At 41.4% G+C, this 27,704-nt stretch overlaps 1 protein-coding gene across 3 annotated transcripts in view; it reads right to left on the reverse strand.

Moving 5' to 3' along the window:
- Positions 1-27,704, reverse strand: part of rnf13 (ring finger protein 13) — a 214,121-nt gene that overhangs the window by 180,896 nt on the left and 5,521 nt on the right. The window contains exon 1 of one of the 3 annotated variants that reach the window (XM_059651209.1): positions 6,205-6,498. The exons of the other annotated variants lie outside the window; for them this stretch is intronic. Within the exon in view, the coding sequence (XP_059507192.1) occupies positions 6,205-6,207 (3 nt within the window). The 5' untranslated portion in view covers positions 6,208-6,498. Of the gene's footprint in view, positions 1-6,204; positions 6,499-27,704 lie in introns of those variants that run through there. 3 annotated transcript variants of the gene reach the window in all.

Here is a 27,704-nt window from a genome sequence, read left to right on the forward strand (position 1 = left end):
TTTGTGCTCCTGAGATGCTGCTTGTCCTGCTGTGTTCATCCAGCCTCACATTTTATTATCTTGGAATTCTCCAGCATCTGCAGTTCCCATTATCTTAGATATTGGCTTTGCAAGTTTATTAAATAAATATGGTATTAGAACAGAAAAGGAGTTAAAATGCAAATCAGCCATGTTCTAATTAAATGGCTGATTAAGTGAGCTAATGGCCTACCCCTTTATCATATGGACAAACTCAATTAGATCAGCTCGAAGGGGGGAAAAAAATCCCAAACTTAAGTCTCTAAAACTGTAGCTAACTGAGCATTCACCAGAGATCCTTAACAGCATCTTCCAAACCCATGACCACTTCCATCTAGAAGGACAAAGACAGCAAATACATGGGAAGGTCACCCCATGCAAGCTCCCCTCCAAGCCGCTCACCATCCAGAGTTAAATTGCTATTCCTTCCATGATGCTGGGTCAAAATCCTTGAACCCCCTCCCCAATGGCATTATAGGTCTACCCACAACACAGACAGCAGCAGTTCATCACCATCTTCTCAAAGGCAGCTAGGGTGTGGCAATAAATGCTTTTCAGCTGGCAATGTTATATAGCATTTTCTTTTCAAATCCTAACATCCAAGAAAGTTAATGAGCCACACATGTTGTTTAATGAGCCAATAAAACATGACAGCAAGACATTCACACACCATGTTAGAGAAGAGCATGCATGTCTCCATTCATTAACTTTAACAACCTATGTTTGTTATTCAAACTCTTCCTTCTCAAACCCTGCCCCACTTTGGTTATGTTAGCAGATATCATAGCCAAATCACACTGAGGATAGCACATTCTACGCCCAACAGCAGTTAGGATGCTGGTTGATTTCTTTCCATTCTCTCCAACTGCTATTCCTATACCACTACAAAAAAACACCTGGTATTCCGCCAAAGTCCTCAAATAGGGCCAACAAGTTTTTATAAAAACAAGCCTTTCAGAAATGCCTGATGTTGTGCAAAGGAGTCTTATTGCACAACTTCAGATTGTTAAACCCACCAGCAGAACATAAATTTCTTGCCTGAGTTGAGAGAATCTAAAAGAGGAAAGTGACTCTTCAAAAGAAAATGCTTCAATTTCTTGCTGTAATATTGAGTCGGGTTTAAGAAACGTTTCCTCTTTTCAGGTCCTTACCTCATCTATCATATGTGCCATTTATTATAAAAAAAGTCCGTTAATTTGGAAAGAGGTCAACTAAAACCAACTAAGGTTTTACAAGTATCCGATGAACATGGATTATTAACAGGATTTTAAGACTTTATAACATGAATATTTTACATGATTTTCTAATTCTCTGCATTTTCAAAATCACAAGATCGTAAGAAAAATTTAATAAGAGAACTCAAACACTGAAAAAGGATCCCCAGCAGACACAGGAGAATTACTAAATGTTGACACCAGGCAAGAGATATCAGATACCAATAACTCTTAAAAAATGTTAGAGTATATAAAAGGGATCTTTAAAAAGGTGTTGTGGTAGGTGAAGTTTAAGGAGAGAATTAGAGGGTTAAGTTGAGGAAAGCCATTTGGCCTATCTTAATTGATCAGACCTTGAAGTTCCAAATAATGCAGCATTTAAAAATAAACCAAACATTCGTGAAATGTGGAAGTCATTGACTGCACCAGAATTTATTACCCATCTATAGTTATCTTTCAGGTAGTGAGCAACTCCTCTTGAACCACAACTCAACATACCTCAAACAACCACAGCATGCAATTAAGCAAAAATAATTCCAGGCTTATCTCTGCTCCTCTATGTAATCCATATGGCAAACAGTTCTTTGTATTTGGCTACTATAAAGACTAAGAAATTCTTAATGGCAGTCCAAAATTTAGCCTTTGCTAGTTTCACCGAAGTCTTGCAATGAAACTTAAAAACATGGATGCAGAAATTACACTGCAGCAATACAAAGTCATTTTTTAGGTCATACTTGGAGTAGAGAGCAGATCTAGGTATCAGACCTTGGGACGGCTTCACAGGCCTTTGTGGGACTACAATGTAGACTTACAAGAATGATACCTGGACTTCAGGAGTTAAGTTAATGCGAGGAGCTTACGTTAATTAGGCCTGTTTTCACTAGAATTTAGAAGATTAAGAGGTGGTGATCTGATCGAAGTCCTCAAGATATTAACAGAAAAAAGGTGTGAGATGGTGGCTTAGTGTTTAGCAGTGCTGCCTTGTAGCACCAGGGATCCAGGTTCGATTCTTGCCTCAGCAGACTGTCTGCGTGTTCTCCCCAGGTCTGCTCCAATTTCCTACCACTGCCTAAAGGTACACAAGTTAGGTAGACTGGCCATGCCAAATATCCCATCGTGTCCAGCAATGTACAGGCGAGGTGGATTAGCCAAGGGAAACATGAAATTTACAGGGATGGGGGTAAGTCTGGGTGGGATGTTTATGAAGTATCATTGCAGACTCAAATGGACTGATTCCACACTGTACTGGTTCTAGGATTCTGATTCTATATTCAAAATAAAAGACAAGGTAGCTCATTATATTTCCACTGATGGGGGATTCTAGAACTAGGGGGCATAGTCTGAAAATCAGGGCCAAATCATTCAGGGGAGAGGATAGGAAGCACTTCTATACACAAAGGCTGATAGAAGTGTGCAACTATCTTCCACTAACAGTAGTTGATACCAGATCATTTTATTAATTTTACATCTGAAATAGATATATTTTTGTTAAACAAAAAGGTATTAAAGGGATATGGGCCAAAGGCAAGAATATGGAATTGAACCACAGATCAACCATATCCTCATTAAATCATAGAACAGGTTTAAGGGGCTGAATGGCCTACTCTTGTTCCTATAGGCACATCTACTTTTTCCAAATATATATTTTCTTACATAAAACCACAGTGCAGAGTCATTAACTTCCAGTTAAGCAAAGTTCTAGAGCCACACAATACATGCTTGGGAAAAATGGCCAATAGCTTGGTCACATGAAAATTGGTCATTCATTCAGAGCATAAGCTAAAGAAAAACTCCTAAAAATCAGTTATACATCATCATAAGAAAAGAAAAGCCATTACCTCCTTTATTCGGATGACTGTATTTCATTTTAACTTGAAAATAATTACAAAGAAAAACAGCATTCACTGGACAGCACAGAAGAATGAAACATGATAATATGATTTGGAAATTAAGAAAAAATTAATTTGCTCATGATGATTCACTTCCAGATATACAATGAATGGAATATTATTTTACAGTCCTGACCTTTATACAGTTCATCTGGAGCCTGGGCTTGTACAAGTATTTATTCTTTAAATTGAATTGTGTCCAAAACTTAAAGCTGTTAGGGACAGCACGTACAAACTGTCCAACTACATGAAACTCATGCTCATTTAAAAAAAAGAAGTGAAAGTTCCAGTCAGGGGTGAGAAATAACATTTTCTGTTCCAAGTAAATTCTTTAAAATTTCAAATTGTAACTTCTTAACGTTTTGAATTCCAAACTAATCTCCAATTCAGTATTTCAGCAGCCTCAAGACAAGGATTCCTTGTTAGCCTCCCTTGCACTCCCTCATCCGCAACATCTTTAGGGCAGGACTTAATCTCCTTGCTTCCAGAGTCTAGGACTCTCTCCCTCAACTTTTATTCCAATTTGTCAGAGACTGGAGTATTCATGCTCCAAGCAAGCCTATGAATCCTTTGGTCAGGAAAAAAAATCTTATTTTTGTGTCCCTGATCACATTTCTAGGCTGATTAATGCCAAAAAAGGTTACCGAAGCTAAAGGAGGTCATCAAGTTTTGAATGTACTCTTCATGACTTTCACCACCTCCACATTGCTGCCTACTTATCCCCAGTGTTGACACTGCCTTCCTTGGTCCGGTGGAAATAAGACCAAAGAATTAATGGAATTTATCCTGAATTGTTGAATAATTTGGGATCAAATGAATACGAATAGTTGCTCTCCTTCATTGCTAACATCTATGTAACAGCCACAATTCTGTAACTCCACAGGGAGGCTAGCACCAACTTCTGCCAGGAAAACTTGTGGTAACCTTAACTAAGTCAATAAGCTCAAGGAGCAGAAACAGATCATTCAGCCCATTGAATCCACCTGACCATTTAAACGAGATAATGGCTGATATGATAATCCTCAACCACACTTGCTTACCTTTTAACTATAAGTCTTGATTCCTTTACTGATTAAGGACCTCAACCTTGACTACATTTAACAAACCAACCTCATCTGCGGTAAAGAATTCCACACGTTTAGAAAAATATCCCTCAGCCATAAAAGGCAACCCCTGATCAGATCATCCCTTCTGGTCCTAGTCACTCCCTCAAGGGGAAACAGCCACTTCATATCTACCCTGCCAAGGCTCCCAAAGATTCTGGTTTATTGTAATAAGACATCTTTATGCTCTTCTAAACACCAAGCACAAGCCCAACCTCCTTAACCTTTTCCACACAAAAAACCCTTCAATTACGCAGATCAATCTTGGTGAATTCTCCTGGACTGCTTCCAATGCCATTATATCTTTCCTTACACAATGAGGTCAACAGCGTACACAATATTTTAAAGTGTGGTCTGGCTAGTGCCTTGTATCGTTTCATCATTACCTCCCTAATTTTATTTCCTTTGAAATAAAGCCCCACAATTCATTTGCTTTCTCTATTACCTGCTCAATCTGAATGTTAGACCTACACTCAGTGCATTTCTTTATAAAACCAGATTAGAAACCAAAAATCTACCAAGATAAACAAGGCCATATTTATCATTGAGGTAAATAAATCAAATAGGGATGCTTTCCATTTTATGTACCCATTTGGAAAGAATATGCATAGGAAGTATAATTTGAGAAGCATGACAATAGACATATGGTTGCGGGCAAAGAAAACAACATCACTTCTAAAGTAATCTACAACATCTGACATTAGGTCAGAGAAATGAATGGCTTTTGATGGATGCTGAGCACGTAAGAGAAGTCTAGAGAAAGCTGGAAGCAAGAGGGAGGATCTACAGTGATGTTGAATTAAAGCCAGAGTTAAAAAGAACCAAAAAAATGATTTTAGATGCGTAACTTGACGATACAATATTAGTTGTTAGCTCATGGATTTCAGAAGTGAGGATGGGAAAGGCAGAAGGAAACTGCAAGACGACTTGTACAAGTCTGTGATCCTTCTGGAAAACCACTACAGTGAGGTGGTTTAAGGAGTCCAAGATGACAATGTAATCTGGCCAAGCCAAATCATGTGGCCCTCAAATTTGAGGATGCAAATAGGAGTCATACTTGAGAATGAGTACAGTAGATGTAAACAAAAATTAAAACAAGGAAATTGATGGGGCACAAGCAAAACGCATCAAAAAGGTTAAAAAGCAACCACTGCAGGGGGGTATTTCTAAATGAGCAGGCAACTAAAGACCAATTTCATAACTTCAGAGTCAAAATAAGCTATTACTACTTTCAGGGTTTAAGTAACAAACTCCTGTCATGGGACACTGCTTTCAACTCAAAAAAATTCAACTGTCTGGCAATTACACAAGATCCATCTTGGTGAATTCTCAGACTTGTTTTTTTAAAAAAAGCAACACGACGTCATTCCCTTTAAGCTCATTCTCTACTAGGATATTCAGGTTTGTGTGATCAATTATTAAAATTAGAATTTCAGAATCTAAAATAGTATTTATAACAATTGAAATTACCCTTTATAATCGATGCTGTATAACAAAAGAAAATGCTGGAATAATTCAGCAGATCTAGCAACATTTATGGACAGAAACAGAATTAATACGATCCTCAGGTTTTTAATCCCTCAGCCTTCAAATGCCGAGGCTGGACTTAGTTCACTTTGAGTTAATATTCAGGCACTAGTGCCGTTAGTAGTAAATGCCAGATTAACATCTCAAAGTGTAGACACAAAATCCAAGTCAGCAAGCACAGTTCAACAACATCAGCTTGTTAAATCTAACGACACTTATACCTGCTGCAACAAAAACAGAAGTTGCTGGAAGAGATTAGCAGGTCTGGCAGCATTTGTGAAGAGAAAATTAGAGTTAACAATTCGGGTCCGGTGACCCTTCCACATCTTCAGAACAAAATAACGTTAAAGCGCTCAAGGAGGGCAGTCCTTATGGGTGGGCAACGCAGGAAATCGACCGTAGCTTTGTGATCAAGCGTAAGCAAATGATTAAAACATTGGACAAGAAACTTACCATTTGGAAAAGTAGACTGGTTTTTCAGAAGTGTTCATACTTTGAAAGATAGGTTTGGAAGCAAGCACAACAGCTGGGTTGGTGTACAAAAAGAATTATTCTTCATCATGCACTGTTAGCAGAGTACCTCTTTTTTGCTTTGAAAACTGGGTTCAGGGTCCACTTTTAATGTCAGGTAGAAAAGCAGAAGACAAAATAAGCTGATGGAATTGCCCCTTGATCACTCCGTTAAGAACAACTTTGGAGACATCTTCCCCAGACATTGTGAGCCATCATGTTCTCCTATGGTAGCAATGCAGACAAACTACAGTAATTTACAAATGTCATTGCCCAATACCACACCAAGCAAAGACCAATCCCAAAGTGAGAATGTTGCTCATCTCAGCTATCTGCAAGGAAATACCCACTTTCCCAAAAGCATTAAAAACACCACATGCAGCACTTTCATACTGAATATTACATGGTACAAGTTATTCTTGATTAATAATCTGCTCAACTGGTCTCTTCAGTCTCTAACGATCCCAGTTGAAGGTCAAATTCCAGAATGAAATATGAATTGATAATTTAAGTTCGTGTGACAGTCACCAACATATCCATATATAGCAGACTTCTCCCCCGCCCCCCCCCCCCCAACAATATAGTTGAATTTAATACACAAAGATAAAAGGAACAAGCTATAAACATAGGAAACAGCAAGATCCAAAACACAGCAAATAAGAGTTTCAATCAATTTCCTGACACTATTTGGTACAAAGACTAAGTCCAGAAAAATCACACCCCTCCACTCTTTAGTGTTGTACTTCACTGAATTCTTTGTTTTTTCACTGTACACGCAATACAATTCGATAAGTCCTTTCCAAATCTGTCAACATTAACTTTTTTCCACAGGTGTGACAGTCTAAAACTTCTGTTCCAATAAACTGGAGATTTTGAATTAAAGTCTTAGTTTGTTAGTTTCACAAACTAAACCCTTCTGTTGAGATGATGGGTTTCTTGAACTTCCTTGAAAAACTCAAAATGAAACTTGCTTCTGCATTCAACTCCAGTGCTTCCTGAATGGGTCTTTTTTTTTTAAAAAAAAGCTTATTCATCCTAGATTCCTTCAACACCATTAGAGATTGATCTCAAGACTCCGAGACCCAGCTTTCAGCTCTGTACTCTGCAACTGAACCCTCAGCTTCCGGAACCACAGGCTGCAGTGAAGATAGATAACTGCATTTTCTCCACTATAACACTACAGCTGCTCCTTCAAGGATGCGTTCTCAGCCCCCTGCTGTACTCCCTGTAAACCCATGACTTACCAAATTCCAAATGAACACCTTCTACAAGTCTGCTGACAACACCACCATAGTAGGAGAGATAACAAACAGCAATGAATCAGAATATAGAAAAGGAGGTAGAGAGTTTGGTGACCTGGTATGATGAGAACAACCCCTCTCAATGTTGGTAAACTAAAGAACTGATAATTGACTTCAGAGGAGAACATACCCCTATCCACACCAACAGTGCAGAAGTTGATAGAGTGGAGTGTGTCAAATTCCTAGGAGTGACGATAGCAGACAACCTGTCCTGGGCTTCCCATGTAGACACAATGGTCAAGGAGGCACAACAACACTCTCCTCGGACGGCACAAAATTTGGCAGGTCCACAAGGTCACTCACCAACTTTTACAGACACACCATTGAAAACACATTGTCTGGTTGCATAATGGCCTGGTATGGCAACTGCACCAGACAGGCAGACAATCATTGAAGCCAAACTTCCAGCCATGGACTCCTTATACAACCTGTTACCATGGAAAGGCTGCCAAAGACCCATGGCAATGCTTTCCTACAATCCCTCCCATTAGGCAGAAGGCACAGAAGCTTGGACACACTCACCAGCAGGTTAAGTGCAGGGAAGAATCTGTTCCATCAGGATGAATGGACTAACTTCAAAGAGTGCTAACCTTGCTTATGTTGTTCTTGCCTAGAGCACACCACGTACGATGTAACCTGTATGCCGTCTAGGTTCTTTTCCGCTTCACCGTAATGATCTGTATGACCATGTTTACTATAAGCTACCTGAACTGCTCACGAACAAAAAACTTTTCATCCATTTAGGTATGTAATAAAATCAAATTAGATTCTTTTGAACTGAAATGAAGCTAACAGCTTCAGTGTTTACCATATCTGTTGTGACCTACTTCACCTATTCTAACAAAAGGTGTTGATGTGTCAGTCAAGAAAGCACAAAGCCTTTACTTCTCAGGAAGCTAAGGAAATTCAACAATCCTTTAAAAGACTCTTACCAATTTTTAATAGATGCACCATAGAAAGCATTCTATCTGGATGCATCACAATTTGGCATGGTGACTACTCTGCCCAGTTTTGTAAGAAACTATGGAGAGTTGTGAATACAGCACAGTCCATCGCTCAGGTCAACCTTTCATCCACTGATTCCATATGTAGTTCTTGCTGCCTCAGAAAGGCAGTCAACAGGGGAGGTAATGGCCTAGTGGTATTATTGCCAACTGTTAATCCAGACACCCTGATAAAATTCTGGGGACCCAGGTCCAAATCCTACTACAGCAGACAGTGGAATTTGAATTCAATAAAAAAAAAACTTAAAAATCTAGTGACAATTATCAGAAAAACCCATCTGGTTCATTAATGTCCTTTAGGGAAGGAAACTGCCATCCTTACCTGGTCTGGCCTACATCTGACTCCAGACCCCTAGTACTGTGGTAGACTCTGAACTACCCTCTGGGCAATTAGGAATGGGCAATGAATGCTGGCCTAGCCAGTGGGACCCTCATCCTGTGAATAAGAAAAAATCATCAAAAGATCACTCCCACCCCAGAGTAATCTCTTCCAACTTCTTAATTCAGGCAGTAGATACAAAAGCTTAAACAGGTCAGATTCAAGAACAGCTCCTTCACAATTAGATTAGATTCCCTACAGTGTGGAAACAGGCCATTCAGCCCAACAAGTCCATACCACCCCTTGAAGCATCCCACCCAGACCCATTCACCTATAAACCACACACCCCTGAACACTACAGGCAATTTAGCACGGCCAATCCACCTAGCCTGCACATCTTTGGACTGTGGGAGGAAACCCGAGCGCCCGGACTAAACCCACGCAGACACGGGGAGAATGTGCAAACTCTACACAGACAGTCGCCAGAGCCTGGAATCGAACGCGGGTCCTTGGAGCTGTGAGGCTGCAGTGCTAACCACTGAGCCAAGTGCTCATTGTTTTCATTCTTCTGAAGAGACCTTTCAAATTTAAAAGCTGACCTCTTTGTGCCTTCCCCGCAGTTGTGACATTGTCTTCCTCATTCCTTTCTATTAGCCTTATGCACTCTGGTATAAATTGCCTATACTCCACGCAGAACAAAACTTCCACTGTACTAGGTACATGTGATAATAATAAATCAAAATCAATTTCACTCACTCACTTGGCTTTGCTCTATAACACCCGATTCCCTCACTGATTAAAAATGTGTTTCTCTCAAACCTGAATATGCATTACCATCCAGCCTCTACAGCATGCTCCATTTGGATTTTTGTTAATATGAACAGGACTTGTACAGTTAAGAATTCCACAGATTCAACAGCCTCCAAAGAAATTCCTTAAGTGGTCAACCCCTCTCTGATTATGCTCTCGGGTCCTGGACTCTCCCTCTCGGGGAATTACCCCAGCATCTACTCTCAAGTGCCCCAGAATCTTCTATTTTTCAAACCATTCATTTTTTATTCTAAGCTCCCATTAGTACAGGCCCAACCTACTGAATCACAAAATTCCTCAATACCCAACTAAATTAATCTCATGAAGTTTTGTGGACTGTTAGGATGCCAGGCCCAATCACCTACCACTGCTTAATTACATTATCCAAAATCAGAAGTAAAAAAGGTGTCCACCAATGGTTGCAGTGTTCAGCACTATACATTACAGCTCAGACAGTGAAGCAGCCACCATCCATATTTAGCAAAAGTTAGAAAGCATCCAGGTTTAGAGTGATAAGCAACAGAAACACTTGCACATCACAAGTGCCAGGCAATTGCTACTGCAAACAAAAGAATCTAGTCACCTCACCTTGACACACTATGGCATTACCATTAACACATCCCTTAACATCCTGGGGATTACCAATTACCAGGAACTGATTGGACCAGCAACGTACATACTGGTGACTACAGACAAAGTAATACACTTGTTTTCCAATACCTCCAATTCCGATTACAAGGCACAAGTCAGGAGCACGATGGAATGCTCTCCGCTTGCCTGCGTGAAGAAAGCTCAGTCAAGTTTGATACTTTCCAGGTCAAAACAGCCTGCTCAATTGGCACCCTATCACCAATGCTCCATGGTAAAGTATACTGTCAACAAGATCTACAACAGCAACTCATCATGGTTCCTTCAACATTACACTCCCAACGTGTGACCTCTACCACCTAGAAAACGAGCAGTGCATGCAGGAGAATGTCAGTGCCAAAATCTTCCCCTCCACCCCACAGAATCCCAATTTGAAATTACATCGTGCAGTTGTTTCACACTCACTGCCCTCGTAAGAGTACTGTAGGTGCCTCTATGCCACAAGAACTGCAGTAGTTTGAGGAAGCTGCTCACCATCACATTCTCAAGCATAATAAGCATTGGTCCAGCTAGTGCTAATCATATTGCGTGAATGAATTTAAAAGAAAAACTTCTGGTCACATTTATTAATAGTATGCACCTTTGTCTCATACCCTGAAATCTTTAGGGAGATTTGTCATTTTAGGACAATCTCTAGTTGTATACTTCATAATACTAAGAATCAGAATATTCTTTCAGAGGAAACACTAGACTTGGCTCTAATTCTTTACTCTCATTAGCCAGCAGTAAAAAAAAAGAGACAATCAATATTCACTTGTCTCAATACACAGAGACCAACAATGAGGGCCATCAGTTCAACTGGGACAAAGTGACCACACCAGGACAAGAGAAACCAAACATGCAAGGGAATTTCTGAAAGCCTCATTCTCAACATGGGACTCCATTAACAAATCACAAATAGACCCCATATATAGACTGCTGCAGAAACAAGAAAACCGGAAATGACAAGACCATCGTACCAGAGGATCATATAAATCAGAAAGGAGGCAGAATACTAATACTTCAATTAGAGGTCACACTGATGATGTTGCGTAGAAGGGTAATGAAACATCTGCACACAGAACAACCAGCTTGGTGAGCTAACAGCTGTTAGTCATTTACATAAATGACTTGGATGAGAATACAGAAGTCATGGTTAGTAAGTTTGCAGATGACAAAAATTGGAGGCATGGTCGAGAGTAAAGGTTTTCTAACATTACAAAGAGATCTTGATCAAATGGGTCAATGGGCTGAAAATTGGCAGATAGAGTTCAATCCGGATAAACATGAGGTATTGCATTTTGGTACAACAAGGGTAAGCCTTACACAATTAACAGTAGGGCCCTGGGTAGTGTTGTACAACAAAAGGGTGCAGGTACTTCGAAACTTGCATCACAGACAAGATGGCTAAAGAGGCATTGGCATGGATTGCCTTAAATGCCCAGTCCTTAGAGTGCAGCATTTGGGACAGTACATTGAGATTATACAGGAGTTTGGTGAGGTCTCTTCTGGAATACTGTGTCCAGTTCTGGTCACTCAGTTATAGGAAGGATATTATCAAGCTGCAGAGCATTCAGAAGAAATTTACCAAGATATTACTGGGAATGGAAGGTTTGAGTTATAAGAAAAGGCTGGGACTGTTTTCATCGGAGAGAAGATTGAGAGGTGACCAGAAAGAGGTTTATAAAATAATGAGTAGTATTAAGAGAGTTGATAGTAGTTGTCTTTTCCCTAAGATTGGGAATTTTAAGACTAGGGGGCACATTTGAGTGTGAGATATTTGAGAGAAATAAGGGGTAATTTGTTTTTTATTTAAAAAAAACAGAGCATGGTTGGCATGTGGAATAAACTTCCTGAAGTAGTAGTAGTAGTAGTAAATGCAGGTACAATTGCAACATTTAAATGACATTCGGATTGATATGATCCAGGAGCAGGTAGGCAGGTGGGACTAGTTTATTTTGGGACTGTGTTCAGTCTGGACTGGTTGGGCCAAAGGGTCTGTTTCTGTTTCTGACCAGGCTGGCATTTATTGTCTTTCCCTAAAGACCTAGAGGCTCATTATGTCAACACTGCTGTGGTTCTGGATTTCCATATTGGCCAGGCTCGGCAAGGATGACAGCTTTCCTTCCTTAAAATACAGTAGCAAACCAAACGGGTCTCTACAATAAAATCAATGGTGATTACAAGATTGCCATGAGGCCAATTTTTATGTGCTGTCATGGTGAGATTCAACCGCATATCCCCTGAAGAAGCTTGAAGTTCTGGAGTACTAGTTTTGTAACATTACCACCATGCCACTATCATCCAAATACCTTTGAACTGATTCTCGCTGGCCATTTTACAGCTTAGTCAAGAATTAAAGTAAGTGGGTGCAGAGTTACATGCAGACCCAACCAGGTGAGGTTGCAGACTTTTTAAAAAAAAAAATAAAGTAAATAAAACAAAAAGGTGATGTCAGCAATCAGAATTGCAGAGAATGGTGTTTTTGGGTATCAATTTGGCCACAGAGGGGAGGGGCAAAGAATATTCTGCACTTCAGAAGAACATTTTAGGGCCAACAGTAAGACGCAGAAATAGATATAAGATGTCTGCTCACTGAAGCAGACATTTGCAATAAAAACCAAGACATGCAATAGATGATAACTATAAAGAAACCACCTATAGCTTCTCTATAAAGAGAAAGGTGCTACAGAATAAATCAAGATAACATGCTTTTTTTTTTAAAACAGCCTGGAAGTCACATTAACAATAAAGATGTTCCACAGAAATAAAGCAACATACATACTCATGTAAATGTCAACCCCATTTGGTCTGTGTATAATTTTTCATGTGTCTCATCTTAAAATCACTAGTTTTCTAGGGATCAAAGCACAAAATTTTCAGAATGAATGGGGCACTTTCCACCGGACCATCGAAGGTTGAGGGGTGACCTTATTATAGGAGGTTTATAAAATCATGAAGGGCACAGATAAGACAAAAAGGAAGGGTCTCTGCCCTATGATAGGTGAGTTTAAAAATATGCTGCTCAGTTTTGAAGTGAGAGGAGGAAGATATAAAAAGGGACCTCAGGGGCTTCTTTTTGTTTAAACACAGAGGGTGGTTCATTTGTGAAATGAACTGCTAGAGGAAGTGATGAATCCAAGTACAGTTATAAACTTTTGAAAAACATTTGGATAGTGACATAAATAGGAGAGATTTTAAGGGATATGGGCCAAATGCAGGCAAGTGGGACTAGTTTAGTTTGGGGAAACTTGATCAGCACGGACCAGATAGATCAAAGGGTCTGCTTCCATGCTATGAATCTTACTCTGTAAAGTGTATTCTTGGATTAATGATTTGATTTCATTTTACTTGTACAAGCAATGTTGACCAATTTGTACCAGGAAAGAGGTGCTGAAAGCATTTAGGTTCTATTTCAATTCAAATTATTAAAAACAAAACCAGATTATCAATGGTAATTAAAGAGTTTGAGGTAAAGACACGCACAACATAGACATGGACCCTTCGGTCCAACTCGTCCATGCCAGATATCCTAAGTTAATCTAGTCCCATACCAGTCAACCCTTCCTATTCATATACCTATCCAGATGCCTCTAAATGTCAAGATCATTAGTGAGTTTTGAGAAGATTTGTAGCTCAGGTTGAGGTTCTGGATGCAAGTTTGCTCGCTGAGCTGGAAGGTTCGTTTTCAGATGTTTAGTCACCATTCTAGGTAACATCAGCGAGCCTCCGGTGAAGCGCTGGTGTTACATCCCACTTTCTATTTGTGTTTAGGTTTCCTTGGGTTGGTGGTGTCATTTCCTGTTCTTTTCTTTTACCTTGCAAGAACTGTGACAAACACTACAAACAGGACAAACAGGCAGAAAGCTAGCCACCAGGATACATGTACATCAACTAGCCATAAAAAGACATGACCTACTATCACTAGTATCCTTACATACAGATGAGGAAGGACACCACTTTGATTGGGACAACACATCCATTCCGACAAGCCAAACAGAGGCACACACAAGAATTCCTAGAAGCATGGCATTCCAACTGGAACTCCATCAACAAACATTGATTTGGAGCCCATCTACCACCCTCTCAGAAAAAACAGGAAATGACATCACCAGCCCAAGGAAACCTAAACACACAAATAGAAAGCGAGACATGGTCTATCTGCAACTCCACTTTCAAAGAACTTTGAACATGCATCTCTAGGTCTCTGTTCAGCAACACTCTCCAGGACCTTACCAATAAGTCCTGCTCTGATTTGCCTTACTAAAGTGCAACACCTCACATTTATATAAAATTAAACACTATCTGCCACTCCAATCCATTTGCCCATCTGATCAAGGTCCTGTTGTACTCCAAGGTACCATTCTCACTGTCTAAAACACTGCTTATTTTACTGTCATCTGCAAACTCACAAAGCACATGTCCTATATTTATAGGAATTATTGGGTGCAAATGACAAAAAGCAGTGGACCCAGCTCTGATCCTTGCTCCACACTTAGTCACAGGCCTCCAATCTGAAAAGCAACCTTCCACCACCCTGTTCTCTACCTTCAAAATAGATTTTCTCTCTGATGGATCTCCCTTTATTCCATGTGATCAAACCTTGCTAACTAGCCTAGAAAGGTGGAACTTAGTCAAATACTTTACTGAAGTCCATATGGACATCATCCACCACTCCGCTTTCAATCTTCATCACTTCTTCAAAATTAAAGTTGAGATGCTGTTTTTTTAAAATGTGACTACATTACATCACTTTTTCCTTGGATTTCACTTTCTCCCAAATGAAGCATGCATGGCAGCTCCTTGAAACCACAACTTATGGGCATCTGCTTTGAGAAGATTAAAAAAGACTTCTACCCAGGTAGGGTATAACAATAAGACTGAATGACAGTGAACCCTGGAATCAGCTCGGAAATAATCAATTGGGCTGTATATACACATTACAGATGCAAGTTATACTGTACATCATCCACTTGGAGGCAAAAATAAAATGCCAGACAACTCAAATGGGAAATACGAATAGAAAAGGCTTATTTAAATATTTTCTTTAACAGTCATACCAAATTAAAGATTGTGAAAAACTGGTTAATACAAACTATAAAATTATACATTAACAGCTAGTACAACTATTTCTCAGATTTAGTACTCAATCCTCAGAATGTACGGCATTAAATTTCAGCCAAAAAGTCTTTCAAAGCTCTGAAGTGACCAAATTGAATGGTTTAGCCACTGATTCTCATTTAGCAGCAGCTCTCAACAAAATCAGTTTCACAAATATGTCCTTTACAAAAAAAGTCATGCGATTCTGCAGAATCTCCACAGCCCTACTTGGGTAACTTTGATGGCAAATGTCCACATTGTGCATTGAACAGTGAAACCTTTGGTTTCCTACATCTTTGCTGCCAGATCCAGCCTGCAGGTTCTTTAGCCTGCTTGCACAGCATCAAAAATAACAATAAGTGGGACCAAGAAAAATCGAAACTACACAAAACCAACCAAGCATAACCAACCAAGCATTTGAAACCTGGCTTGCTAGACCACATCTTTACTTTAATAATTTGGTTATCATGGTAATGAATATATTTACACAAAGCTACTAAAATACTTCTGACAAAACAACACCAGTTATTTTTCAAGAAAACACCATGCTGTACACAACAGTTTTGAAATAAATCTTAAAATAATCAGCAAAAAATAAAAAACCACTCTTTCCCCCCCACCGCCCCTACATTATTTACAGATATTCAAACCCAGTGAAATATCTGGCCTATCCTCACTGTTTACTCAACTCAAAATCACAAGGATTTTTCAGCAATATTCTTCACATTCACCAGACGTGATCTGCTCACTCTCACCCAGAGATACACACACCAGACTAATGCAGTGACTTTTGGCGGTTTTCAAGCAAAAATCCGAAAAGAATGAGAATCCCTACAGTGCAGATAGGGGTCATTTCAACCATCAAGTCTGCATCAGCCCTCCAACAACCATCCCACCCAGACCCAATACCCCCTGCCCTCCAAGATAATAAAGTGTGAAGCTGGATGAACACAGCAGGCCAAGCAGCATCTCAGGAGCACAAAAGCTGACGTTTCGGGCCTAGACCCTTCAGACAGCCCTCCACACTGTTCCTGTAACCGCACATAAAACCCTGAGCTTCAAACTTCCGTTTGGCTTTGGCCTGAAGGTATCCAAAAACTTCAAATGGCCCTTATTTCAGTAAGGATCTTTGCTTCTCAACTCAATATGCTTCTGACTTCTGGTTGTAATTTTGTAATTTACATTTCTGAACCAAACTTCTCAGGGATGTTACTACCCACCTCTGGAGCAGATGGTGCTTGACCTCAGGCCTCGTGGCTCATAAGTATGGACACGACAAGTGTACCACAAGACATCTCTCTGGTTGTAAATGCTTGCAACAATAAGCAAATTGACACCTGATGGCTTTGTGTGATAATTTAAGTCACATTATTTCTGGGGAAGGTTGACTTTAGCTTCTGATCCTTGCTTAAAAAGGTCAGATCTACAAAGCACTGAAAACCAAACTCACCGCCACCTATCTGGACTCCATTTTCTCCCCCTTGGTCCAGGAACTCCCTACCTACATCTTTTGACACCACCCATGCCCTCCACCTCCCCCAGAACTTCCAATTCCCTGGTCCCCAACACCTCAATTTCACCATGGGCATCCAATCCCTATACACCTGCATTCCCCATGCAGATGGCCTAAAGGCCCTCCACTTCTTCCTGTCCCGCAGGCCCAACCAGTTTCCCCTATGTACCTAGCCAAACTCTTCCTCACCCTCAACAACTTCTTTCAATTTCTCCCACTTCCTATAGAAGGAGGGGGTAGCCACGGGTACCTAGGGGCCCAAGCAATGCCTGCTTCTTTGTAGGTTACGTGCAACAGTACTCTTCTGTACCTACACTGGCCCTAAACCCCACCTCTTCCTCCATTACAGTGATGACTGTATTGGTGCTGCCCCAGGCTTTCAAGAGGAGCTCAAACAGTTAATCCACTTCGCCAACACCTTCCACCCCAACCTCAAGTTCACCTGGACCATCTCCAACACATCCCTCACCTTTCTGGACCTCTATCTCCATCTCAGGCAGCCACAGGCAATCGATATCCATTTCAAGCCCAGACTCCCACAGGTACTTAGGATACACCTCCTCCCACCCAACTTGCTGCAAAAATTCCATCCCCCATTCCCAATTCCTTCGCCTCTGCCGCATCTGCTCCCAGGATGAGGCATTCCACTCCCGTGCATCCCAGATGTCCTTGTTCTTCAAGGAACGCAACTTTCCCCCACCGTGGTCAACAACACCCTCAACCATGTCTCGTGCATTTCCTGAAACTCATCCCTCACAATAACCACCAAAAGGGAAATCCCCTCATCCTCACATACCACCCAACCAACCTCCAGATACCACGCATCATCCTCCAACACTTCCACTATCTACAATCCGACCCGAAAGAGATTTTTCCATCCCCACCCTTGTCTGCTTTCCAAAGAGACCATTCTCTCCGGGACTCCCTTGTACCCTCCACACTCCCAAGCACACCACACCTGGCCCGAAAGAGATTTTTCCATCCCCACCCTTGTCTGCTTTCCAAAGAGACCATTCTCTCCGGGACTCCCTTGTCCCCTCCACACTCCCAAGCACACCACACCTGGCACTTTCCCCTGCAACCGCAGGAAGTACTACACTTGCCCCCACACCACCTCCCTCACCCACATCCCAGGCCCCAAGATGACTTTCCACATCAGGCAGATGGTCACATGCACATCTACCAATGTGGTATACTACATCCACTGTACCCGTTGTGGCTTCCTCAACACTGGGGAAACAAAGCAGAGGCTTGGGGACCGCTTTGCAGAACAGCTCCGCTCGGTTTGCAATAAACAACTGCACCTCCCAGTCACAAACCATTTCAACACCCCCTCACGTTCCTTAGACGACATGTGCATCCGGGGCCTCCTGCAGTGCCACAACGATGCCACCTGATGCAGGCACGGCAACTTATATTCCCCTTGGGAACCCTGCAGCCCAATGGTATCAACGTGGATTTTACAAGCTTCAAAATCTCCCCTCCCCCTATCACATTCCAAAACCAGCCCAGCTCATCCCCGCCTCCCTAACCTGTTCTTCCTCTCACCTATCCCCTCCTCCCACCTCAAGCCACACTTCTATTTCCTCCCTCCGAACCTCATCCCGCCCCCTTGGCCCGTCCGTCCTCCCCAGACTGACCATCCCCTCCCTACCTACACAGACTCCATCCCCACCCCTTTAACTTGTCTGTCTCCTCTCCAGCCATCTTTTCCTCTTTCCATCTTTGATCCACCTCCCCCTCTCTCCCTATTTATTTCAGAACCCTCTGCCCATCCCCTTTTTCTGATGAAGTGTCTAGGCCCGAAACACCAGCTTTTATGCTCCTAAGATTGGCCTGTGTTCAACCAGCTCCACACTTTGTTATCCCACTACACCACTTCCCCTCCTCCCCCCGCACCTACCTATACTTGAGTCAAAATTCTCAAACAAGAACACATGACAACTCTACATCACAACAGTCACTCTTGGTATGCTGCAGTCTCAGATACATATAGAGGACAAGTCACTGGAACTGTGTGTTCTGGGTACTGTACGTCTGGAACATATTATAAATGACAGGATTGAACAACTCTGAGGGATTTAAACAAACTAAAAAGGCTAAAGATTGAGGCGTTGGCTACCAGAAACCAATACTAAATCAGGAATGGGGGACCAAAAAAAACCAAGAGGCACTCCAGAGTTGATACAGAATATAAAGTATCGATGTTTCGGCTAAAAAAACAAGATTTTTTTCTATTAACCTCTTGTACTGCAGCATAAAAGTATTAAAATAATTAAAACCATTTGTACCTGAGCTAAGAATTAGAATGAACTTGTACAAATAAACCCTTTTTCTACAAGGTAGAAATGATTATTTGATGCCAATTTTAATTTTAGTTGAAGGGTTTCATTCTTTTCCCTGAGGCTGCATCAGATGGGTACACTACACCACCCAGTGTATTGAAGATATTGTTTTTCACCTGCTTGTTGCCATCTATTCTACGTGTTTACTTGACTTATTTGCAGGGCTTGAGCACATAGCGATTTGGAGTCAAAAGATAAATTTTAGTTAAATATTGCAGGACCCTTTTCTTGGCATCATGACCCACTTGGTAAAGTGACCAGAGGCCATACTACATTTGAAAACTAGGCTATTCTTGTCCATGGAGTTTGCTCTACTATTCAATGAGATCATGGCTGATCTGATAATTGTCAACACTGCTCTCCTGCCATATTCACATATCCTTTGATTCCCGTACTGATTAAAAATATAACTGTTGCAGCCTTCAACATACTTAAATAACCCAGCCACAAGAACCCTCTGTGGTAAGGAACTTCACGATCACAACCTTCAGAAGAAATCTCGCATCAGTTTTAAAACGTGTAGCCCCTTATTCTGAGATTAAGTCCTCTGGTCTGAGACTGTTTCCACAAGGGGAAACAATGTCTCCACATCCATCCTGTCAAGTGGACAAATAGCGTATGCTTTAGTAAGGTTACTTTTTTTTCCCCCCCCCCGCTACCAAATGAGTACAGCCTAACAAACTCAACATCCTCTAAAACAGCCCTCATGTACCTCAATCTCAGCTGAGTGAACTTTATTTGGATTACTTCTAACACAGAAGTCAACCAAGTGAAGTCAACCAAGACTGTCTGCAGCATTGTACTTGTCTGATTTATACCTTATACAACTTTAGCAAAACCTCCTACTTTTATAGTCCATTGACAAAGGCCATTATTCCATTTGCATTCCCTAACACCTACTGAATTTGAATGCTAGCTTTGGTGGCTATTGCACAAGCAAATCCCTCTGCAGTCCTCATTTAAATAATATTCAGTTCTTCTATTCTTCCTGCCAAAATACAAAACCCCATATTACATTCCATCTGTGATTTTTTTGCCCAACATGCATCTGATATACAAGCCCCAATAACATTTGAACAGCCCCAGGAGTAAAGGATTAAATAAATTCTTTTACATTCCCCAACTTAACTTGATGGATGTGCTCCTGAGATGCTGCTGGGCCTGCTGTGTTTATCCAGCCTCATATTTTATTAACTTGATGGACTCAAGTTATCAGAAAATATTGAACATGTTTCTGTGCTTAACCTTAAATGCTTTTTATTATAGTTAAGTGAAGGTAAGTAAGAATAAGAATCATCAACAGAACTGAGCTAAAACTCCAACCCCTTCACATGCAGATTAGCAAACATACATATATTATGGAGAAGGAAAAAATACTGGGGAGACAGTTCAGTGGAACCAGTCCACAGGATTCCAAACTGTCCATTATGCGTCTTTTAAGTTGCCTCATCTCCACCTAATTTCCAGATTTTTCAGTCCATTGCTGAAGGAATAAGAATTAATTGCTTCATCTTCCATTCACACTTTGAACCAAGAGTTCATTGCAAATGGGAGAGAATAGCCAGCTATCTTCCAGTTTGCAGTTACATCACCACGAGAGGGAGCCCTCTCAGAAGGTCCAGAGACCATTGGTATTATTCACATACAAGCAGCTCACTTGCCAAGGGGTCAGAGTTGACATCATGCTGATGAACCCTGGTCCCTACAACTGGTAATAATGGATAAACCCAAATCAGCGAAGCTTACTCTGAAAACACACATGCTGCTTCTGTGTTTGAAACAAATATTTTTGTCCATTTAAGCAAAGCAACAGTGCAAACACAACTGACACTTAGTTGCAGGAGTCTGATTTTAAAAGCGCAGCAACACATTCCACTGTCCTTGGTTTAATGCAATATCCTTCACCCATGTCATCCACATTCAAAAATTAAAAAATATTGTCTTTATATTAGCTGAAAATTTCAACCAGATCCATGAGTAACAACAGGATCTTATTTTCCAACACTGATGTAAACACACAGGTGATCTTAAAACTTCCTGCTGGTTCAGTACGACAATGGACTAGCATAGTAAGGCACTAAACAGAAGTGGTACAGGATTCAGACAACTTTCCTATTCAAGACACCAAATGTTGCTAAATTAGAGGCATCAGGTGAAGAGCTTGCTCATACAGGAGGGAATAAAACATAACAGACTTGGCCCATTTTCTCCAATTCATGCTGTTTTATGCAGCAGTTACAAAATGTAGATGCAGATCAGTTAATGAATGCACATGCATAGCATAAAGGATCTACAGGAATAAAAAGTTTGAGAAGGGAACGGTAAGTACCAATACGAGATGAAAATACAAGTGGTATGAATATGAAAGAATGGATGCTTTCTAGTAATGTTTGCTAGCCATGTATGCTTTTGCCAATGTTCCTCACTTTATATTAATCAAGCAACCCTCAAGTTTCTATTCTCTACAAATTCAAGCCATCCATGGGCCAAAACAGAGGAGCCAGCAACAGCCTTTCATTAATATTAATTCTTGTCTTGCTAAACGAGCACTAATTTTATTAGAAATTGTCGGTTCTAAGAGTTTGCCTACAGTTAACTAATCAGTTAGTCAACACCACATTTCAAGGTTATCCAACCTTTTGTTCACAAATAAGAGTTGCATCTCCAGTCTCAGGATAAAAGACCATGTTTATGGCACATGCTGAACTTTAGGTTGAACATAAAACAGAAGTTGCTGGAAAAGCTCAGCAGGTCTGGCAGGATCTACGAGGAGAAATCAGAGTTATTGTTTCAAATTTCAAGTTCTGAGAAGGGGTCACCAGACTCAAAACATTAACTCTGATTTCTCTTTGCAGATGCTGTCAGACCTGCTGAGCTTTTCCAGCAACTTGTTTTTGTTTCTGATTTACAGCATCCACAGTTCTTTTGGTATCGTTAAATAAGTACAGCCTCATCCATCTCCCCTATAATTTGTTTCAACAGGCACACATGCATGCTACTAATGTAGTGACCCATATTTTCAGAACAAATTCTTAGCTAGATTGGTCAATTCATTTTCCATCAGCTCTTCTACTTCAGCATATTTGTTTCATCTACCTCCATTATATTCTTATTCTGCAAGTAAATTCTCTCCAACATTCCAGTGTTGGTCCTATACTTGCTTTTTTAAAATACCTTCTTGAGATGGAGTCACTGGCAGGACCAGCATTTATTGTCATCTATAGTGGCCCTTCAGAAGGTTGGGCTGAGCTGTGTTCTTGAATCACCACAGTCCACTTCAGCGTAGAAAGACGCGTTGCCATCAGGATGAAATTCCAGAATTTTGATCCAGTGACATGTTTGTTCATCATATTTATAAAAAGGTTTCCTTTAACAGTCTTTTCCTAATATCCCATTTATCCTTCTAACCTACATTTTCACCTTCCTGCCATTCTATAAAGTTTCACATGAATAATTTTAACAGCCAATGATTTGACATTACAGGACTTCAGTACTGCATTAATGCCTATTGTATTGCACTCACCAAGACAACTCGCAAACATAACAAGAATTTTTCTTTGAATTCATTCATGGAAGAGGGGTATCACTGGTAGCATTTGTTTTCCATCCCTAGTTGCCCTTGAGAAGGTGGCGATAAGCTGTCTTCTCAAAACTCTTGTCTGCATGCTGTGGGTGACCCACAACACCATCAGGGAGGGAATTCCATAATTCTGACCCAGTCACAGTGAAGGAAAACATTTATACTGTATGACTGGAGAGCGCTAACTGGTTGGCAAGTCATTGTATTGATACAGATATTCTTAACAGCAATACATCAGTTAGATAATAACTGATAGTTAACTGCCAAGCTTTGATTAAATATTAAGATCAGACAGGTCACCTCTGAAGTCATTGCCCTGAGAAGTGAACCAGAGAACCAAGCCAACTCGTGGAGCCGAGTTCCAATTTAACAAAAGCACATATGCCCAGATAAACTTTCCCATTCCCTCCCAAACATCCTTATCAGGTTTCACAAGAAACTGCCCTCTGCACAATAAATGCTGGCCTTACTAGTAACACTGGGGCAGCATGATGGTTCAGTGGTTAACACTGCTGCCTCACAGCAGAGACCAGGTTCAATTCCACCCAATTGTTTGTGGGAAGTTAGCACATTCTCCCGTGTCTGTATGGGTTTCCTCCCAGTCCAAAGATGTGCAGGTTAGGTGGATTGAATACACTAAATTGCGCAGTGTGCAGACTAGGTGGAAGTGGGAAGTGCAGAGTTACAGGCATGGGTGCAGGTAAGGTTTGGGTGGGATGCTCTTCTGATGAGCTGGGGGTGGACTCCATGGCTTTAAAAACCACTATATGGATTCTACTCCGAATTTAAGATGGAATGACAACCAAGGTCCTTTCTCTAGCATATTTCTATTGTGAAAATGATAGATTTGCTATATTTGAACTCAGGTACATACAAGACTTTCCTGCAAGGTTCCATTCTACACCAAAAATTGCCTTTGAAAGGAGTGCCCTTTCCTTGATGTCCTTGTTAAAACGATGGACAGGGATTCTCTACTACAGCATACATAAAACTAACTTCACTGATCAATATACGCATTGGGATTCCCACAATTCCACACACTAAGTAATAAAACTGGCATGTGTTTCAGGTTAGTTTTAATTTCTTCATTTATTGACATTACAATCTGAAGCACCCTGGCTTCATCTGAAAGTGATAATTATTTAAACGAACATCTTAAATTGAAAATGCAGATTTGTCAACTTAGTTTAAGTCAAATCCAGTAAATAACACAGGAAGATAGAAATCGGTTTTTTTAGGAATTGGTTTTCAACTCAGTGCCCAACTTCAAACACTGCCTTCCAAGGACTCAAGCATATCTTTACCCAAGACATTGTTTCAACATGAGCCACAACCTTTGTGCATACTAGCAAGCAATGCCTGATGTTTCTTCACACAAAAAGAATCAAGAAATTTATAGTTATCATCGGGAATATTCATTTAAATCCTCAGCCACCACCATAATTTTCAGACTCTACCTTATTTGCACAATGTTATCAAAACTGTTCTGCCCGCCTCATTAGTCCAACACAGTAGATGATGTGGATCTAGATTTTCAAAAGGCTTTGACAAGGTGCCTCACAAAAGGCTGCAAAGGATAAACGTGCAGTGTTACAGGCAATGTATTAGCATGGATAGAGGATTGGTTAACAAGAAGCAAAGAGTGGGGATAAATGAATGCTTCTGTGGTTGGTGAACAAGGACCGGTGGTGTGCCTCAGGAATCAGTGTTGGGACTGCAATTGCTTACAATTTACACAGCTGATTTGGAGTTGGGGCCACACGTGGTGTCTCAAAGTTTGTAAATGACACTAAATGACCAGCAGAGCAAAGTGTGCAGAGGGACATACATAGTTTAAGTGAGTAGGCAAAGGTTGGCAGGTGGAATACCATGTTGATAAGCACGAAGTCATCTATTTTGGTAGGGATAACAGCAAAAAAGACTATTATTTGAACTGTAAAAAATTGCAGCATGCTGCTGTGTACAGGGATTTGGACGTCCTTGTGCCTGAATCACAGACTGGTTTGCAGGGGCAAGCAGGTAATTAAGGCAGCAATTGGAATTTTGTCCTTCATTGCTAGAGGGATTGAGTTTAAAAGCCAGTAGGTTATGTTGCAGCTGTGTGGGGTGCCAGTGAGGCCACACCTGGACTATTGCATGCAGTTTTAGTCTCTTACTTGAGAAAGGATGCACTGACACTGAAGTAGGTACAGAGGAGATTCACTAGGTTAATTCCAGGCTTGAATTATGAGGAGAGGTAGAGTAGACTGGGATTATATTTATATTTATTGGAATTTAGAAGAATGGAGGGGTGTGGGAGATTTTATAGAAACAAAATTATGAAGGGATAAGATAAAAGCAGGGAGGATCTTTTTACTGGGGAGTGAAACTGAAACAGGACGGCACAGCCTCAAAATTATGGGGACTAAATTGAGGAGGGACGTCACCCAAAGGTTGGGAATCTGGAATTCCCTGCCCAGTGAAGCAGTCAAGGCCATCTCATTGTGATCAGAGATAATGGGAACTGCAGATGCTGGAGAATCCAAGATAACAAAGTGTGGGGCTGGATGAACACAGCAGGCCAAGCAGCATCTTAGGAGCACAAAAGCTGATGTTTCCAGCCGAGACCCTTCATCTGATTTTCTGATGAAGTGTCTTGGCCCAAAACGTCAGCTTTTGTGCTCCTAAGATGCTGCTTGGCCTGCTGTGTTCATCCAGCCCCACACTTTGTTAGTTATCGTGGCTATCTCATCCCATTGAATGCTTTTAAAGCTAAGGGTTACTGCTTAAAAAAAAGTTAAGAGTTATGGTGAGAGGGTGGATAAGTGGAGCTGAGGCCGTGAGAAGATCAATCATGATCTTATTGAATGGCAGAGCAGGCCCACAGAGCCTACTCCTGCACCTGGTTCTTATGTTCTTATGACTGGGGTCACCATTTTTGCCCATCCCTAGTTGCCCTTGACCTAGCGACAGTAAGCTGTTTCTCGTACCACTGCACTCCATTTGGTTCGGTTAGATCCAAAAAAATGTGTTAGGAAAGCAGTTCCAGGATTCTGACAGCATTACTGAAGATATTAAAATGTGAGGCTGGATGAACACAGCAGGCCAAGCAGCATCTCAGGAGCACAATGTGCTCCTGAGATGCTGCTTGGCCTGCTGTGTTCATCCAGCCTCACATTTTATTATCTTGGAATTCTCCAGCATCTGCAGTTCCCATTATCTCTATTACTGAAGATATGATGTGTTTCCAAGTCAGAAGTCATGCTCTTCCTACAAATAGCAGTTGATGCTAGTTTAATTGCCGATTTTAAACTTGAAATTAATAACACACATGGAACTTGGAGTAGGCGGCTGTATGGCACTTTGAGCTTGCTCCTCAACTCAGTACAATAGTATAACTTCTACATTAACCATTTTTCTGTCCTATCCTTAGGGTCTGCTAGATTTTTAATAATTCAATCACAGTGTGGGCATCTCTGGCTAGGCCAGCATTTATTGTTCATCCATAATTGCCCAATGGGACGCTCAGGGTCAACCACATGCTGTGGGTCTGCAGTCACATGCAGGCCAGACCAGGTAAGGATGGCAGTTACTTTCCCTAAATTACATTAGTGAAACAGATGGGTTTTTTTCCCAACAATCAACAATGGTTTCATGGTCAGTATTAGCACTTAATTCCAGATTCTTTATTGAATTCAAATTCTATCAACTGCCATGGCAGGATTTGAACCTAGCTCCCCAGAACATTAGCTGAGTTTCTGGATTCACAGTCGAGCAATAATACCACTAAGCCATCACCTTCCCCTACATATAGATCCCACAAATCCGTCTCAACCTCAAACATTCTTACTGATGATGCATCCAGTATCTTGAGGTGGAGAATTCCTGACGATCCAAATCTTTTCATCGCTAAGTGGTTGAACCCTTGAGATTACAACCACAATTTGAGACTCTCTAACCAGAGTTGCTAGCATTTTTGCATCAACTGTCATGCCTCTTAAAATATTTCACAATTTCAAAAGGGATCATCTCATTGTTAAAATCTAATAAACTTAAGTTTATAATAAACTTCGGACACAGAGCAGTTTTTCCGCCGTCTTCGCCTGCATGCCTACTTCTTCAACCGGGAACCCAACCCTCCTTCCACTGACCCCTTCACCCGCTTCCAACACAAGTCCTCCTCCTGGGCACCACCCCCAGGCCTCCTACCCTCCCTCGACCTCTTCATCTCCAACTGCCGTCGAGACATTAACCGCCTCAACCTCTCCACCCCTCTCACCCACTCCAACCTCTCCCCCGCAGAACGGGCAGCCCTCCGCTCCCTCCGCTCCAACCCCAACCTCACCATCAAACCCGCAGACAAGGGTGGCGCAGTGGTAGTATGGCGTACTGACCTCTACATCGCCGAGGCCAGACGCCAACTCTCCGACACCATCTCCTACCGCCTCCTCGATCATGACCCCACACCCGAGCACCAAACCATCATCTCCAACGCCATTCATGACCTCATCACCTCAGGGGACCTCCCACCCACAGCCTCCAACCTCATTGTTCCCCAACCCCGCACGGCCCGTTTCTATCTCCTTCCCAAAATCCACAAACCTGCCTGCCCTGGTCGACCCATCGTCTCAGCCTGCTCCTGCCCCACCGAACTCATCTCCACCTATCTGGACTCCATTTTCGCCCCCTTGGTCCAGGAACTCCCCACCTATGTCCGTGACACCACCCACGCCCTCCACCTCCTCCAGGACTTCCAATTCCCTGGCCCCCAACACCTCATATTCACCATGGACGTCCAGTCCCTGTACACCTGCATTCCGCATGGAGATGGCCTCAAGGCCCTCCGCTTCTTCCTGTCCCGCAGG

This window comes from Stegostoma tigrinum, chromosome 14 (genome assembly GCF_030684315.1).
Source record: "Stegostoma tigrinum isolate sSteTig4 chromosome 14, sSteTig4.hap1, whole genome shotgun sequence".
NCBI lineage: Eukaryota > Metazoa > Chordata > Chondrichthyes > Orectolobiformes > Stegostomatidae > Stegostoma > Stegostoma tigrinum.